Consider the following 19,903-nt stretch of genomic DNA (forward strand, 5'->3'; position numbering starts at 1 on the left):
GTGTGCATCAATTAAAGCAGCGCATTAATATAGAACGGTGATTAAACTGACTTGGAACTACCTGTGCATTAAACGGTTTTACTGCATACCTGTTAGCCAGTCAGAATCCAGTATTCAGACAGACCATGGGATAAGGGTAATTACTGAATAAATCACAGATTAATACCAAATAAAACACCAAAACAAGTTCTAGTCATATTATTGTTTTTATCTACTTCTTCCAATGATTGGTAAAGTGAATGTGTACTGGAGAAGACCAGTTGACAGAAAGAAAAAAAAATCCCGCACAATTTCTAGTTTCTTTTGTTGTTTATGTCAATATAATTATGTCTCGGCACGGCTGTGATTTTATGATCATTTTAGAACTAGTAACAAAGGAACGTTGAGTTGCTTCATTAGGTACCTTTACATGGACACTTTTTGCTTCCATCGGAATTAATTAATTCTGATTGACGAATCCGAACGTAGTGTTTACAGGAACACTAAATAAAGTGATCGGGTTGATATGCGTGTTTATATGTCACAAGCTTCTGATCGGATTTAATCTTTTGACATGCGCACACTGCATGAATATACAGAGTTTCCCACTGTTGTCGCATACTGTTTTAAAAAGCACACGTGATATTTATCTACTTAGGGTCCTAATTAGGCGACGACCAGCACATGAGCTGTTGTGCTGTGCTGCTTACTTTATAAAGCAGTAAAAGTGGATTAGTAGGGCCCATGTAAACGCAGCTATTGAAAGCTTATTGTATTACTGTATTAAAAGCTCACTGTATTATGTGGAGTTGAGTATTATTAGAGAGAAATGGACAGAGCGAGTGTGATTACCTGCATCTGATACAGCTTACATTCTTCAGCTCAATCTCATATTCACAATAAAACATTGGTTTGCGGGGCTGTACAGTGCTGTACAGTGACATATATGTCGCACGTGCTACGAAAAAAACTGGTCTGTGCGATGAATAAATTTACCACTGTAGCACGTGTGCGATACAGTTTTGCATGTTCATAATAGCCACTTAATAGGGTGAAGTTATTTCGTTATGCTTGTTTGTGTATGTGAGATTGATTACAGCCTACTTGGTAGTTAGGGGTGTGTGAAATGATTATTTCTGATCGTGGACGATTAAAATGTCTCCACAATCTACTTTTGAAGAAATGTCATAGTATCATGCTACAGCGCACATTCTATCAGATGCAGTTCTGGTGCCTCTGTGTCAATATACTGTAGCCTAGAACAATGCAACATACAGCACATCCATATCTAGTTTTAATTCAGAAGTAGAGTTACACTCACAGGGCACAGCACTTACTCGCAATCACAAAAGTACATTATTTGCATCTGCTTCAAAGGTTAAACATTTCATTCACGTGCTGTTCTGACGTGTGCTTTTTCTAAGTGCGTACACCTGAAGTGCGCACAAACAACGAGCCTTTTAAAACAGCGCCTGATTACTAGACTAAATTGTCTTTCGCGTCTGACTGATTTTGCGTCCAATACTGTAAAAACACACAAGGTTTACATATAAACTCAGTTATGTCTAAAATGAAAGTGAACAATTGAGAGAGAAACGGATGCGTGCAGCTCTTAAAGCAACAGAACTAAACATGCTGCTGCTTGCCATTAAAGGAATAGTTCACCCAAAAATTTAATTTCTGTCATTATTTACTCACATGTTGTCTCAAACCTGTATTAATTTCTTTCTTGTGCTAAACACAAAGAATTCGGGTAACCAATCATTAGCTGGTCCCCACTGACTTCGACAGTTGGGGGAAAAATGGAAGTCACATCCCAGATAGCACGCGTATGTCTGCAAGATGTCTGTTAAAGATCTCTTGATCTGGAAAGCATCTGCTGTCTACAAACGTCTGACAGACTTCTTTCAGATGTGAGTTTTACATACATTCTAAATCATAAACATCTTAAAGACATCTAATAGACGTCTATTTGACATCTAAAAGGAAACGTCCTATAGACATATTGCAGATTAGCAAACTCTCTAAAAAATATGTCTTGCAGATGTAAATGCAGATGTCAAATAGACGTCTCCGAGATATATGTGTGCTATCATGTCCAGTGAGGATATCTTTGTCGAACTATCCTTTCATCTGTTAAGGGTGATTTCTGATTACAGCGCTGCTCAGCGAATTTGTTGGCTGCGTCTTACAAGGTGTTGTTGAAAGTAAAAAATAACTTCCTTATTTACAACCCCGTTTCAGTCTCTTTCAATATAAAAGTCTTTACTGCTGACTCACTCATAAAAACACTCTTGTCGTCATCTAATGGTGGAACACTGTAACTAATCACCATCACGAACACGCACAGTTTCCCAATACTATACTTAAATACTACTATTATTTACATAAAATATTATTTATTGAATACTAATTTTTAATAAACAACAACTGCCATCATAAAAGTTGATAGGCAATTCAGTCAAAAAGTACAAAGGCAGCGCTCTGATACACAGCATTAAAGTTACATAAAATATAGCGTGAGATTTTGCCCTCAGCCAAAATGATTTGCTCTAGAACAAATAATAGATTGAGACCAAAGACTGCCCGTTAGATTTACCCAAATCAAATTTTCATGTTTAACCACCAGAGACATCAGAGCCAGCAGCAAATTACAGAAGATCTGGCCGAGTTAAGGCTGCTCTTCGTGGGTTCATGAGCGCTGAATGGCCGCTGACGCCCTGGAGCTCATATCTTAGAAAATGTCAAAGCAAATGTTCAAATAGACATTATCTTTATTAACTTTATTAACGTTATCTTTATTAACAAACATCATATTTGAAGTTTAAACAAGTACATTCTTGCCTAAAAAAACTCTTAAAACTACATTCCATGACACAAAACCAGTAATATTTATAAAATTATAGTGGATTTGGGCTTCCGCCATGACACTTGCTTTGAGAAATACCGCAAATGGAGTGATACAAATGGTGAAATGGTTGGAGCTCTGTTATCACTACAATGTCGCACTCCACTCAGCTAATCAGATTCGAGGACCAGAAAGAACTGTTGTATGAATAAATAAGTAAATAAATATATATAAATATATATTTATTTCAACGCTATCTCACAACCAATTTGCATGTATTTTATGAGGTGGCGAATTCCTACAAATTAGCCACCTCATAAAATATGTACGAATTACCGTGAGATTGGGTTGATATTGGGTATAGGAAAGAATCACCCCCCTTTAAAATAATCACATTTTGTTGCTTTGCAGCCTGAAATGAAGACGGATACAGTTTTTGTTTTATCCAGCTGTATTTACTCAATACAACTTATAACATCCAAGTGAAAGATATAACACCAATATTATAAGAAATACATACAAAAAAACAATCACTGAGTTGGAAAAAGGATCAGCCCCTTGTGTGAGTATTTTGTTGAACCTTTTGCTTTAATTATAGCCTTTAGTCTGTTGGAATATATCTCTACTAACTTTGTGTACATCTAGACTTTGCAATATTTGCCCACTGTTCTTTGCAGAACTGCTCAAGTTCAGTTAAATTTGATGGTGACCGTTTGTGGACTGCAGTCTTCAAGTCATTCCACAGATTTTCAATGGGGTTTAAGTCTGGGCTCTGACTAGGCCATGCAAGGACATTCACATTTTTCTCCTTCAACCACTGTGTGGTCAGTTTGGCTGTGTGCTTTGGGTCATTGTCATATTGGAAGGAAAACCTTCTTCCCATTGACAACTTTCTGGCAGAGGGCAGCAGATTTTCCTCAAGAATTTGACGGTATTTTGCCCAATCCATTTTTTCTTCTATCCTGACAAGTGCTCCAGTCCCTGCTGCAGAGAAACACCCCCATAACAGGATATTAACACCTCCATGCTTTACTGGAGGAATGCTTTTATTTGGATGGGGAGCTGGATTGGATTTCCGCCAGACATATCGTTTGGTGTTGAGGCCAAATAATTCGATTTTAGTCTCATCTGCCTCAGAATCTTCAAGGTGCGTTTGGGCAAAGCTCAGTCGTGATTGCATGTGACCTTTCTTAAGGAGTGGCCTTTTTCTTGCAACCCTCTCATATAAGCCACATTTGTGGAGAATTTGTGATATTGTTGTCACATGCACACAATGACCACTCTTTGTCATAAATTCCTGCAACTGCTTCAGAGTTGCTGTAGGCCTCTTGGTTGCCCCTCTGACCAGTTTCCTCCTGGCTCTTTCATCCAGTTTGCTCTTACAGAAAAAGCACATGAACTTCACATGTGCAATCACATGTTAAAATCACATGTGAAATATGTTAAACTCATGTGAAACACATGTGAAACTCACAAGAAACATTTGGTTTTGGAACATTTTCATGGTGTAAATGTGTGAAACCTATGTGATCACATATTGTCCACATGTGTCCACATTTGTTCACAAGGGTGGACCGACGTCCTGTTCCAGGGTCTGTGGGTCTGTGTTGTACCAAATACCTTCCACTTCTTAATAATAGACTTAACTGTGCTTCTAGTCAATGATTAAGCATTTGACATTTTTTTTGTATCCATCTCCTGACTTGTGCCTGTCCACAACTTTATCCGGGGATCTTTTGACAGTGCCTTGCCACCCATACAGTAGTTGATTGTTTGCTTCAGCTGCACTACCAAGGACTGAAATGCTCCAGGAAAGCTCTTTTCATGCTGAGCTAATAAAAATGACCACAGCTGATCACAGTTGAATGTCAAATGGCTTTGTGTGCCATTGAGAAAGTGATTAGCTTTACCTGATTGAGTGTAAGTCATTAAGGCCCCATCCACACGGAGACGCGTTTAGCTTTATACGCATACATTTTGTATCATATAGGCGTTTCGTCCACATGGATCCGGTGTTTTGGGAGAGTGAATCCGATATTTTTTGAAACCGGGTCCCAGAGTAGATAAATCTGAAAACACCGCCCTTGCGTTTTCGTGTGTACAGCGAATCCATATGTTTTCTGAAACGATGACGTCATCAGCCCACATCTCGCCCCTAGTCAGACACCACTATGTCACGTAACAGCAACAAAAACATGAACAAACACTGAACGATTGTCTTTTTATTAACTAACATTAACACAGAATAGTCCAAGTATTCTTCTCCGTTTTTAGTGTATCTCTGTGGCAGAATTACAGCGCCACATACTGGTCTGGCATGTATACTACATCGTTTTGTGTCGGTTTTGTGGTTTCGTGTGGACGCAGATATTTCTTGAGATGAGGGGGGAAAACAAGATCGGATAGGGAAAGCTCTGGCTTCGTGTGGACGTAGCCTTAGTCATTTTTAGGAGAGGGGTGATTCTTTTTCCAACTCAGTGATTCTGGATTTTTTTTTTTTCTGACATGTTAGTGTCATTTCAGGCTGCAAAGCAACAAAATATTATTATTTTAAAGGTGGATGCTTCTTTACTATACCTAGTAATATGTGTGTGTGTGTGTGTGTGTGTGTGTGTGTGTTTGAAAATATGTAAATATATGTTATTTACGTAAAACAATAAAACACTCAATTGCTAACAACAGACAGTTTCACAAAATGTTTAATGTTTTATTGGCATTTGGAAATTTGTAATACACTTTTCCACAATGGACTGCAAGAATAGTTTTGCTGAACTACAAGAAGCAACAGCCTATTGGCCTGCATGCTTTGTTTACAAGCTGCCAGTGGGTTCCTGCTGTGATTCTGCAGAAGTAAAGCTTGTGTTTAGCTCTGAATCAAAAGGAAAAGATCCAGACATTGCCTGCCCTGGGCAATGTGAAGTCTCTGGCTAATAAAATAGACAAGCAACTGACCAGAAGCGAATGAGAATACAAACACTGGAACTTGGCTGAGAGCTGATGCTTCCGACTTCACAGTTGAACTAGTTGGGTTTTTCCTTGTTTATGTGTATTAAGTAATTAAAAATTAAAGTAATTTTGTTTTTATTAATAAATAGCACAGCCTATGACATACAGTATCAAGGTTAAAGCACACGTTTTACCTTCCACAGGACTTTTCATGTTAATAATGAGGGAATAGACAAAAAGTTGAGAGGGCTTTGCAAATAGGAGGTAAATGGTAAGAAAATCAAATTACTACGAATTATACATTAACACACGGATAATGGCATCCCTACAAAAAACAAATACTTTTCCCCAATATCAGCCCAATCCCTATTGTCCATCAAAAGGCCGTAAAGTACCTACTGAACAAAACAAGGTGTTCATGCCTGGATAGGGAGGACCTGGAAAGCACTGCTGAAAAAAAAACTTTGAGAAAAAAAAAAAACAAAGTGTACAGGGATGATCTGATACTTTAGCCAAATCAGTGGTGTGGTATAGAATGAGAATCACAGGATACAAACAGGCTGCTAAAACCTGGTAGTTCAGGTAAAATTTGGATCAGATGAATCTGATTTTTTTTTTAATCACTGGTACAACTCTTATCCCCAGTATTAGTGATGGACAGGGACTAAAATACACCCCGGTATCTATATGTATTTTCTATATAATCCTCCACTATCTAGGTTTGACTCTGTAGTACCTGTATATTCTTTATGTAGAATATATTTACTAGATATAAATATCTGAAATAACTCTTTATTTATTGTAAAGGCAGTGCAATTAAATTACACAACAAATAAAAATCTGCAACAATAAAAAATGTTTATGTGGTCAGATGAGATTCATAATGAGATTACAGTGTCCCGAGTTTAAATCATGGATGATTAGGTGACCTTCTTCCCCTTTATGTTTGACTTCTAGCAGTTGAGAGGCTCATGAGCAGACAGATAGCAGCAGAAGTGGGTTCATGTAACTTATAACTTAAACTGGATAAGTTACAGTTATCATGTAACTACCGCAGATGAGTCAACACTTAGTCTGTGTATTGTCCTTAATGGGCTGACGTGACCATGTCTGAACAGTTTTTTCACTTTTAATATCTGTATACTTGTATGGAACAAGATATAACATTTTTTTTTTTAGAAAGTCAGCCGACATGAAAAGTCCCAATGCTTCATATTGCCAGTCTGTTCCTGCCCCCAATAGCTGTAATTATGTTGACTGGGAAGGGCTCTGGCCTCTTATTCCCCTCTCCACTAACTCTTCAACTCCGTGAGAACTTGACGACTGTTTACTTAATAAATACTGCATAAATATCAAAGAAATCTTTGAATGGTTCATTTTCAGTAGCTGTTTCTTAAAGGATTTGTTCACTCAATTTGTTTCAAACTCATATGACTTTCTTCCGTGGAACACAAAAAGCGAAAATATGAATAATGTTATGGTTGCTCTTTTCCATATAATTACAATTAATGGGCCTGGAGCTTTCCATCTTTAGAAAGGACCCAAAAGTAACAGAAGAAATACCATAAAAACATTCCAAACAATAGTGTTCTCAACTCAGTGGCCGACAATATTTGAAGGCCAAAGCTGTTTTCAGGCTTTTATATTAAAAGTAACTGTGACAATTGCCATTAAATTAACCACAGTTCATTGTTTTATTCCAGTTGCAATAAGTTTCAGTAACTCTATGTTCTGCAATTAAAAAAATAAAATAAAAATTATTGAGGGGATAAAAATATTTTAGAATACACACACACACACACACACGGCCTGCAAAATACTTGTAATATAGCACTCAAGTTTTATGGACTACTGTATTTTTCAGGTGCTTCTTATCATTTTGGAGTTTGACAGCCTTCATTCACTTTCATTATACTAAAAAAAAAATGCCAGGATATTTTTCAAAAATTCATATCCATGGAAGAAAAATTTGGGGTTGGAACAACATAAGGGTGAGTAAATCATGACACCATTTTAATTTTTAGGTGAACTTTCCTTTAAATAATTAAATTGGGTTCTGAATATGTAGCTATATCCTTGTCTGGATCCTGCTGTTTCCTTCCAGACACACATGTGTATTGGCTACTTTTTTTATTCTTGTATGCTGTTTTTATGTTTCAATTCTTCAAGACACGCTGCTTTCTAATCTTACATCAGAGTGTGGTGTGCCACTTAAATCTGTCTTTCTTCTCTCTCTCTTTTCCCAAGTACTCATTCTCTTTCCTCTCCCAGCTCGTATTTCAGATGGTCAGCGAGGATTGTTTCCCGCGATAGTTCATGTGAGGTGATATCATCTAACACGAACCTAAATTTGTCGGAGAGCGCGGGTCGGCGATTGTGCCTCGTTGAGACAGCTCCACTGAGGCTTGCAAGATTGTCTGCGTTGCAGGCCTAGTTTAAGGAGCTGGAGGGCTTACAATGAATCATGTTGCTTGATTTCATTCGTGGGTGAGCGTTTGACCCCAAGAAAGAATGTTTTGTCCCACACAAACACGCAGTCTAACACATTTGCTCACCTCCATGCTCCAGCCCTCTTCTTTATCTCTCTTTCTCTCATTTGTTTCTGTTCGCCCCATTTACACCTTGGCACCTGTCCATGTCACAGTTCCCACCTACTTCGAGGACATGTAACCCACAAACTTCCCCCACACCCCCTCTGTCATCTGCACGCTGCCCTGCAGGCCTGACACACTGAGAGGTAATGCATTGTGGCATGTAACCTCCCCTTTCTCTCTGCTCTGGAGTCACACCCCATTCTGCCTCATCATTTTTTGCTGACATGGGAATGAGATTACAGGGGTTATGGGTAAGCGGCATTGAAAGATTGAAGCACATTGATGCCACCCATTCCTTTTTGTCATATGAAGTAAAACCAGTATCATACAGCTGCCTAGAAGGCCTTTGGAATGAACACACAAGGAAAAGACAGAAAGAGAAAATAGGGTAAATATAAAAAGATGACAGAAATTTGAAAATGATACTACGAAGTGTAAACCTGGAACTTTTGCAGCCATACTGTTAATGTGTTCTGACTGTCTACGCCATTTAGTGCTTGGTGACCTACAGTATGAACCTATGAAATACTGTTTTAGAGTTTCATTATATATGTATAAATTCCACTTTCTGTAAAAATGTCATGAGTACATGTATACCTATGGACACTCATTATTTTCATTTAGAAAATATTTGTAATTTAGATTCAATATAATTTAAGCAACAAATGTAACTTTTTTTAAAGTTTTTTTTAAATGATTAATTCATAAATCTCTCCTTGTTGGGAATCACAACACATGACATTGAAGCATTTATTTATTTATTTATTCATGTATTTATAAAATGATGATAATAATATGAGATTGTCAAACCACTCAATACGGTAAATATAAAAATACATACATCATAATAATACATAAACTTGTGCACATTATCAAAGAGGTGTAAGCAAGTCATTGTAAATGTGAATTTTACTTAATTTTTGTATAAATTAATTTATAGGCCATGAAAAAATAAGCATCACAAGCATCATTGACCCCTATAATATTTGTTTGCAACCCTAACAAATAAACATTTGGCAAGACTTTTTACCTTTTTTTAATTCTCTGCAAACAGCCTGTCACAACAGATTTATTTTTCTCCTCATCTTTTTGTGTGGGGAAGAAAAAAAAACAAGCGTGTGTTTGGTAACATTGCTCTGTAATAAATTTGTGAATTAGAGCAGCATAATTTGCTGGAGCGGAATTTGCTGTTGAAACAGATGGGTTTTTTTTGTTTTTTTTTTAAATCATTTCATTTTTTTTCACTCCAGCTGTAGGAATGTGTTGTTTGCTATTGTTCCTAAAAAACAAGATGAATTCCATCTGTGGGAATCTGTGTTGCATTATTGCTACTATTTCTATCTAATAACGCTCTGTTGTTTACACCGCAAAATATTCTTTCTGAAGCAACAAAGTTCTTGCAAGCCCAGAATATGTGTTGTGGATCTGTTGTGTTTATTTGTTTACATGCGCGTTGTCACGATGCGCTTTGTCTTCCAGTACTGAGAAGGCTGCGTTTCCTTCTTAAAGAATCACACCTTCTTTTCTTAGTGAGTCAGGAAAGTTTGTCCTTCCACAAAAAAGTTCTCTGCGTTCCCTCTTTACACACATGATCTTTGATTTCCGGCGATGTAAGATCAAAATTGCTGCTTGCGCTCACGCCGCCTTTCATGCACCCCTCTTGCATCGCAGCGTGAAAAAACAAAGAGCGGCGAGATGGAGATGTGCAGGAAATCTTAGCAGGCCTGCCACTCAAAACATCCACCATTGCCAAACAACGGCATCTGCCTGCCACCACAAATACATTAGAAATCAATTATTTACGGAACGCAGTCAAGAACTCTTTAATCTTCTCCTTTTATCCAATTAAAATGCCTAACTGCTTTAAGCCTTTCACAAGGCTTTTGAGCAACACATTTGGCCTCTTTCTTCTTCCTTCATTCCATCCTTATTATTTCTTCTTTTCTTTTTTTTTTTCTGAGGTTGCATATAAGAAAGAGTGGAGGCTGCATAGGGATGGTGATGACGGAAGAGAAAGTGTATAAAGTGTAAATGAACTCTTCCACTCCTACCCCTTCTGGTTACAAAGGAACTATTTGAAGTTTTAATATGAAGACTCGCATTCCATTCCCAGAGCAAGGGACACAGGGGAAAGCGAAGGCTCTTTCATGAGCTCATTCTGCCCAGTGTTAAGGGGGAGATTCAAAAGCAGTTGAGCGGGATAGAGATGTACAAATGCCGCTTTCATTATGCAGGAATCTGGTTGCAGCCTTTTATCGCAAACATGTTAACGTTGTGCACCTGGATCACTAATGTTTGACAGTTCTTCATTCATTTTATTCGGTTTTAATCATATAATCCAAAATGGATTACCCTTAAGCATTACACATATCTTTGCAATATTACACTTAATCAAATACTGTACCTGTGATCTTTACATGATGATGAATTCAAATCTAAATGAGAGGTTTGTGGCCTTTATTTTTTATAATTTAAATGTTACTGTATCTTAGAAGATTTAAACGAATTTAAAATTCATCTAGATCTTCCACTATACGGATTTATGTCTGGTTTAATTCTCTTTGTCCTTTCCCGTAACATTTGCATCTAGAAAGTATAATATAGTTCAAGGCTATTTAGAAGAATTTTGGGGGTAAAAGGGACTGGCCTTTTGTTATGTCCAGCCTTTTATTATGTTCAATTAGCGATTTCACGGTGTTACATGATTCATCCATTTGTGAGCTGATTGTAAAAATGTGTTGATTTATTAACTGAAAAATAATTTTTTTTCTGTTATTCTCAGTCAGTCTGGTGACTGTGAGTCACCAGAAATGTTTGCGGCTACAAATGAGTCAAAGACTATTTAGGCCCCATATTTAGAGAGACAGTTGTGAGAATGTGACTCTGATCTCCTGTCTGCACCAATTAGGCTTCACATAATGTGTGTGTGTGTGTGTGTGTGTGTGTGTGTGTGTGTGTGTGTGTGTGTGTGTGTGTGTGTGTGTGTGAGAGAGACTTTGTTTGTGTCTGTAGAGATTTCTTTGCAGCTGCTGATGTAACTATTGTGGGTCATCATCCTGTATTCCCTACTGACTCCAATATTGAGAGAAATGTGCTAAATAACAAACATAAAGTACAGCTACAGACAGGTGTTGCATGTATGATCTGTAATCTCATGTCCCAAAACATTTATTTATAAAACATATATAAGTATTCTGTCAATACAATAATTATGATTTAATTCCTGTATTTCTAACATTTAAAGAGCATAAAAAAAATGAAATAGTCATATAAAATTTGCAAAATATATTAAAAATCGTTGCATTAAACACTGAATCGATATTCTAAGATAATACACTTTGATAATACAACACTAAGATAATACAACTTTGACAGACCTAAAAATAAAACAGTGTTCTATCATATATTGTATATTAGGGATGGTGAAAGGTTTTCGCTGCTTAATATTTTTGTGGAAAAAATACTATTCACAATACGTGATACAATACTATTTTACAGTGTGGGCTACTGTTCTAATGGTTATTTATATAGCAATTCATATATTCATTATAGCAAGGATGCATACAATTGAAAGTTACAGTAAAGACATTTATAATGTTCTTTTGAACTTCCTATTCATCAAATAATACTGAAAATATGTATCGCTGTTTCTACAAAAATATTAAGCAGCAAAAACTGATTTCAACAATATGTATAGCTGTTTCTACAAAAGTATTAAGCAGCAAAAACTCATTTCAACATTGATGAAACTAATAATAAGTCCCAATAATATTTGATAATAATTGAGCACAGGAATAAATTACATTTTAACATATTTAAATGGAAAACAGTTATTATAATTTATAAATTGTAAAACTGTTAGACAATATTACTTTTTACATTTATTTTTGAAGCCTTGATGAGCATAAAAGAAAACAGAAAATAACTTTCAAAAACATTAAAAAAACTTAATATTCCAAACTTTTTGTGTAAGGATGTGTGTGTGTGTGTGTGTGTGTGTGTGTGTATCCAGGAAATATTCAGCTCATTTAGTAAAATATTCAGTAATAAATATTCAGCTCAATCTTTATTTGTAAAAGTGAGGCTCTTTAAGATAAGATATATGGATATAGATAAACGATATAATGATAGTTGTACACTGCTCGTAGGTAATTGTTTTGAGGTTAGATGCGCAGTTCCCTCCAGATTTGAGTGATAGGTGGTCCATTTTTACTGATGAAGTGGTCCTTCACCAGACAAAAATGACTTTAACTGCTCTAAAGGCATTTAAGGATTTCTTTCTTCTCACATCCTGTGAGTCCACGGCATTCCCAATCCACTGAAAGGAAAGAGGATTTCCGAACGGTTTCCTCCACTCAGGCTTTAAGGGTGACCTGCACTCATCCCTTGGCAGTATTTCCCACTCACGTTCTCTCTTTTCTTTTTCTGTGCTTGTCTCTCTCACACACTTGTTTGGCTCAGAGGGGCCTGTGATCCAGAGCCGCTCTTATTTCAGCCCATCTGAAGTGATTACCTTTGCCTGGGATTCCACCCACCCCCACTGGTCCCCTGGGGAGCTGCGGCAGGCAGACGGCTCCACTTTATTTCCTCCGCCTGCTTCGTGCTGTTCCTCAGCAGAACCCTGCTGCAGGTACAGCTCAGCGGGGTTGGGGGGAAAATTATCTAGAGATCAGCGTCATTGAAGTAGCTCACATTAGTTTTAGTGACAGTTCAACACGGGGCACACAACGTATAGAGCTAAGTGGCAATTATGAATCAACATGACATTCATTTTTTTGTATGCTGTTGTTTCTTAGACAGGTGAGACAATGTATGGAAACCTTGTGTCGGATCATTTCAGAGTGGCTTTAATTGAAGTAATGGTCTGTTTGGCTGTTATTCCACTACCCACAGAATCAATAATTAAGCGCTTTTGTCTCTACACACTGCAAAAATATGGTATGGTTGTTTTTATGTTACTAAAGTCTCCATATGTTCACCGAGGCTGCATTTATGTGATCAAAAATACATCAAATTTAGAAATATTGTGAAATATTTTTACTAATCAAAATAACTGTTTCCTATTTTTGTATATTTTAAAATGTAATTTATTCCTTTTGATGGCATAGCTGAATTTTCAGCAGTCTTCAGTGTCAAATGATCCTTCCAAAATAATTTTAATATGCTGATTTGATGCTCAAGAAAATTGTCTTACTTATTATCAGTGTTCAAAAGAACAGCATTTATTTGAAATAGACTTTATTTAACAATGTAAACGTCTTTACTGTCACTTTTAAACAATTTAATGCATCCTTGTTTAATAAAAGTACTAAATAAACAAATAAAATCTTACTGACCCCAAATTTTCAAATGGCAGTGCACATTTACAGGAACTAAGAAGCAAAATAGCTTAATATCAAGGATGTTATGACTTGTTTTAAGATAATATAAATTTAATTTATCCTTGTTTACAGCAGCAAGAAGAACTTAATTCAAAATGTGTTCTCTTTATCTCTTTATCAATTTAGCTTCTTCAGTAATGTATCTTATTTAATGATGTTTATTTATTTTTTTATTTTATTTACTGGAAAACAAGATAAAAGTATTGATTTAAAAAATGACTTTTTGCAGTGCATCGACTGAATTGAAGAGATATCACTTAAGAGATGTCTTAATCCACAAGCGTGAGGAGAATTATCTACGATTAAAACTTTGTTGAGAAGAGGTGCTCATATTCAGCTCAGCTTTGATATCTAATCTGAAGAGCGGAAAAGTTCAGTCTGTTTTGTTGATGCCGCCGACAGCTTCAGCGGTGAAAATGGGAGCGTGTCTGATATTTCTACTGCTCACTGCTTCGCCTTTTGTCTGTGACAAGCTTGAACTCTGGCTCTCATTGCAGTCAGAGAGTGTATCATTTCTAAAAACAGGCTTAAATGAAGCACAAAAGAGAGAGAAAAGAAAAATGAGCAACTACAGAACAGAAGTTAAGTAAATTAATTCATAATATCTCACATTCTCTCTTTTTTTGAGATTGTATCTGTCCTCAGATGTGTAAAAAGGAAAACACCATAAGATATGGCTTTAAAGCACATTATTTCCTGATACTGCTAATTAAACCGCTAGCGTCATTAATTGGTTTGAAGATATCTTTGCATTGAGTTGGAGACATCTTAAGCTCAATTAAAGATAGCTTCGACTCAATTACAGATATCCAAATGCTGTGTCCCACAATATGCAATCGGGATCTTTTTTCGGTGCAATACCAGATGCCCTATAACACAAAGATTGTGCTCTTTCCACTTCCAAAGTTTCGTTTTATCATGAAAAGATTGTGTGCGTGTAAATGTGCCAATGCGTTGTTTAATCCTATTCTCATCCCAATGGAGATATTATATGTGGCTTTATATATGTGGCTAGGGGTCTAAACAGAGGTTCAGTGGAATTTATTAGTTATTCGTTTGAATATGAGCTGCTCCTTACATGTCTGCCATCATTTGAGTGATAAGTTGCATGTGTTTTCACAATTTGTGATGAGTGAGTTGACAGATGGCGGGTGGTATTTGCATAAGCGGTGATGCATTGATCCCCATTCTCTTCACAAAGGGGAAAATCAGCTCACTATAGTCCCTGTTAAGTGACTGACCTTATTAAGCACCTTACATTTCTACAATTGTAGGGCAACCGATTACTTTGCCCTTTTTAAAAATAAAAAATAAAAAATGAATAAGAAAAATCCAAACACTTTAAAGGGGTAAATTCCCTAGAGATGGTATCAGTCTAACTTTAGAAATGCTCCTCATATTCTGTTTCTTTTGACATTGACTCTATTAATTCTTTTTATCCACAAGACTTGCAATTACTCAGTAGAGTAGATTGTTATCATTGGTTGTACCACAAAGATGTGTTGGCTTGAAAGGGGCAACAGACACAATGTGTATTCAAGATTATCTATGAACCTGAAAACTGAAGTGTTAGTTTTCTTTATAGTTGAAACATCTCATCTCCTTTGAAAAAAATAGATGCAGAAACCTTGTGGTTTGGAGGAGAGCAAAGGGTTTATAAACCATATCACCACTTGAAATAGCTATTCTTAATTAGAATGTTTTCACATAAAAGTGGCAGATGGTGCTATTTACACTATATATGTATTATCTGTTTAACCTTTACCTCTACAGTCTTCTTTTAATCTCTCTCACCTTATCATACCAAATTTATATTGTGTTTATGTTGTATAGTATTGAATGTGTTTGTTATAGTTTCTGTCATTTTCCTTCTGCATCTGAACCATAATTCCAATGCTGTATTTTGCAGGTCGCTGTGCAAGCTGTGGGGAGAATGTGGTCGGTGAGGGGACGGGTTGTACTGCCATGGACCAGGTCTTCCATGTGGAGTTCAACACGGGGCACACAACGTATAGAGCTTTATGAATTATGAATCAACATGACATTCATTTTTTTGTATGCTGTTGTTTCTTAGACAGGTGAGACAATGTATGGAAACCTTGTGTCGGATCATTTCAGAGTGGCTTTAATTGAAGTAATGGTCTGTTTGGCTGTTATTCCACTACCCACAGAATCAATAATTAAGCGCTTTTGTCTCTACACACTGCAAAAATATGGTATGGTTGTTTTTATGTTACTAAAGTCTCCATATGTTCACCGAGGCTGCATTTATGTGATCAAAAATACATCAAATTTAGAAATATTGTGAAATATTTTTACTAATCAAAATAACTGTTTCCTATTTTTGTATATTTTAAAATGTAATTTATTCCTTTTGATGGCATAGCTGAATTTTCAGCAGTCTTCAGTGTCAAATGATCCTTCCGAAATAATTTTAATATGCTGATTTGATGCTCAAGAAAATTGTCTTACTTATTATCAGTGTTCAAAAGAACAGCATTTATTTGAAATAGACTTTATTTAACAATGTAAACGTCTTTACTGTCACTTTTAAACAATTTAATGCATCCTTGTTTAATAAAAGTACTAAATAAACAAATAAAATCTTACTGACCCCAAATTTTCAAATGGCAGTGCACATTTACAGGAACTAAGAAGCAAAATAGCTTAATATCAAGGATGTTATGACTTGTTTTAAGATAATATAAATTTAATTTATCCTTGTTTACAGCAGCAAGAAGAACTTAATTCAAAATGTGTTCTCTTTATCTCTTTATCAATTTAGCTTCTTCAGTAATGTATCTTATTTAATGATGTTTATTTATTTTTTTATTTTATTTACTGGAAAACAAGATAAAAGTATTGATTTAAAAAATGACTTTTTGCAGTGCATCGACTGAATTGAAGAGATATCACTTAAGAGATGTCTTAATCCACAAGCGTGAGGAGAATTATCTACGATTAAAACTTTGTTGAGAAGAGGTGCTCATATTCAGCTCAGCTTTGATATCTAATCTGAAGAGCGGAAAAGTTCAGTCTGTTTTGTTGATGCCGCCGACAGCTTCAGCGGTGAAAATGGGAGCGTGTCTGATATTTCTACTGCTCACTGCTTCGCCTTTTGTCTGTGACAAGCTTGAACTCTGGCTCTCATTGCAGTCAGAGAGTGTATCATTTCTAAAAACAGGCTTAAATGAAGCACAAAAGAGAGAGAAAAGAAAAATGAGCAACTACAGAACAGAAGTTAAGTAAATTAATTCATAATATCTCACATTCTCTCTTTTTTTGAGATTGTATCTGTCCTCAGATGTGTAAAAAGGAAAACACCATAAGATATGGCTTTAAAGCACATTATTTCCTGATACTGCTAATTAAACCGCTAGCGTCATTAATTGGTTTGAAGATATCTTTGCATTGAGTTGGAGACATCTTAAGCTCAATTAAAGATAGCTTCGACTCAATTACAGATATCCAAATGCCGTGTCTCACAATTTGCAATCAGGATCTTTTTTGGTGCACTACTAGATGCCCTATAACACAAAGATTGTGCTCTTTCCACTTCCAAAGTTTAATTTTATCATGAAAAGATTGTGTGCGTGTTAGTGTGCCAATGCGTTGTTTAATCCTATTCTCATCCCAATGGAGATATTATATGTGGCTTTATATATGTGGCTAGGGGTCTAAACAGAGGTTCAGTGGAATTTATTAGTTATTCGTTTGAATATGAGCTGCTCCTTACATGTCTGCCATCATTTGAGTGATAAGTTGCATGTGTTTTCACAATTTGTGATGAGTGAGTTGATATATGGCGGGTGTTATTTGCGCAAGCGGTGATGCATTGATCTCCATTTTCTTCACAAAGGGAAAAATCAGCTCACTATAGTCCCTGTTAAGTGACTGACCTTATTAAGCACCTTACATTTCTACAATTGTAGGGCAACCGATTACTTTGCCCTTTTTAAAAATAAAAAATAAAAAATGAATAAGAAAAATCCAAACACTTTAAAGGGGTAAATTCCCTAGAGATGGTATCAGTCTAACTTTAGAAATGCTCCTCATATTCTGTTTCTTTTGACATTGACTCTATTAATTCTTTTTATCCACAAGACTTGAAATTACTCAGTAAAGTAGATTGTTATCATTGGTTGTACCACAAAGATGTGTTGGCTTGAAAGGGGCAACAGACACAATGTGTATTCAAGATTATCTATGAACCTGAAAACTGAAGTGTTAGTTTTCTTTATAGTTGAAACATCTCATCTTCTTAAAAAAAAGAAACCTTGTGGTTTGGGGGAGAGCAAAGGGTGAATAACCATATCACCACTTGAAATAGAGTATAGTTACAAGTAGTGCTGGGCGGTATACCGGTTCATACTGAATACCAGTGTTTATTTTTGTTATGATATGAATTTTTAAAATACCGCAATACCGGTGTATGTCGCTTAAATAACGTTCAGAACGCGACACTGTTTGAAACGGGTCCGTTTTCACTGTTGCACTGTGGTGAGGGAACAGCTGTAATCAGTAAAAATATGGTTAACACCCGGTCATGCATAAAAAAAAAATACCGCCATGTACCGTGAAACCGGTATGATTTTGAAAAATACCGTGATATAAATGTTTGGTCATACCGGCCAGCACTAGTTACAAGCCGAAGTCTCTATACGTTACTGCCGTGTTACATTGCTGACAGAATGCAGTGTTTTATAATCTAGAGATTGTAAAAAGGGAAAATAAATTGTTATTCATCTATTGCACAAAAGCAACATGAACTAATATAAAATATAAATGATTAACAGGTGCGAGCGTATCCAGAGTTTCTATTTAGGCTATAACACGTGTTCGCAGCTTTGAGCAATGCAGTGCTGAAATTTGCGTGCTCACGAATCCTCTCATTATAACACACGAATTGTAGAAATTATGAAAGATTCATTATGCATACATATATTGTGTTATAACAGAGTTTAATAACAAATATTTACCGGGAGCGTGTATGCTGGGATTTCATAAATTGCATGGAGAAAAAAAAGTCACGTAACTAGTAATGTAACTAATTACTAATTACTTTTGAAATAAAGTAATCAGAACAGTAACGTGATTACATTTCAAAGGAGTAATCAGTAATCAGTAATTTGATTACATTTTCAGAATAACTTGCCCAACACTGGTATTATCTGTTTAACCTTTACCTCTACATTGTTTTTTAATCTCTCTCACACCATATGATGTTTGTGTTTAATATTATTGAATATGTTTGTTTTAGCTTATGTCATTTTCTTTCAGCATCTGAACCATAATTCCAATGCTGTGTTTTGAAGGTCGCTGTGCAAACTGTGGGGAGAATGTGGTTGGTGAGGGAACGGGTTGTACCGCCATGGACCACGTCTTCCATGTGGACTGCTTCATCTGCATGACCTGTGGCTCTAAGCTCAGAGGAAAGCCCTTTTATGCTGTGGAAAAGAAGGCCTACTGCGAACCCTGCTATATCGTGAGTGTAATCAACTCAATGCTCTGCATGCACACACTGGGTCTCCTACACTAATAGTTGAGTACAAGTGTTCTTCGTCACACAAAATATCTACTAGATGCACAACCAGTGGCGGCTCGTCGGGGGAGGCAACAAAATGTTGTGGTGAAAATGGGAGGAGGACGATTTAATTGATTTCAGTTCATGTCTCAGAATGTGTATTTTTTGTTTGTAATTTCACAGTTGTAATACCATAACATGTTAATGAAGTTGGTAAGCGCCGCTTTTCTATCGTGAATGTGCCGAATCTGCTGACCTTCTGGTATATCAACCAATCATCATAGAGACATAAATTATGTGATATTAGTTTGAAAGTCTCCCGCTGCGCTGATAATGTACCAAGTACTTATGAGTAGCGATATTGAATATTTGATCGCCAACAGATTTACCAAGCTGTCATTCAAACAGTATATATACAAATTAAAAAAAAGGGAAAAAATGCCTAACTGGATATAGGCTACAGCAGTCGGCTTAATTAAATGGCACAAGAGGCAGCTGTCTTTTAACACAGAATTTTAACAAGGGATGGATGTTTTCTTCAAGTGATAGGCCAGGTAAGTGAAATTATATTATCTTGCTGTATGTGTGTCGTTTTCTTTACGTTTTCTGACTAAAAGCAACCAAAAAGCCA

At 36.3% G+C, this 19,903-nt stretch overlaps 1 protein-coding gene across 2 annotated transcripts in view; it reads left to right on the forward strand.

The window, feature by feature from the left end:
• LOC107696776 (lipoma-preferred partner homolog) overlaps nucleotides 1-19,903 on the forward strand; it is a 222,268-nt gene that overhangs the window by 159,713 nt on the left and 42,652 nt on the right. For both annotated transcript variants that reach the window (XM_016497272.1, XM_016497273.1), the window contains one exon: nucleotides 19,064-19,233. In XM_016497272.1, coding sequence (XP_016352758.1) covers nucleotides 19,064-19,233 — 170 coding nt within the window. The remainder of the gene's footprint in view (nucleotides 1-19,063; nucleotides 19,234-19,903) is intronic.

Source organism: Sinocyclocheilus anshuiensis, unplaced genomic scaffold (assembly GCF_001515605.1).
Source record: "Sinocyclocheilus anshuiensis isolate Anshui unplaced genomic scaffold, SAMN03320099.WGS_v1.1 scaffold999, whole genome shotgun sequence".
NCBI lineage: Eukaryota > Metazoa > Chordata > Actinopteri > Cypriniformes > Cyprinidae > Sinocyclocheilus > Sinocyclocheilus anshuiensis.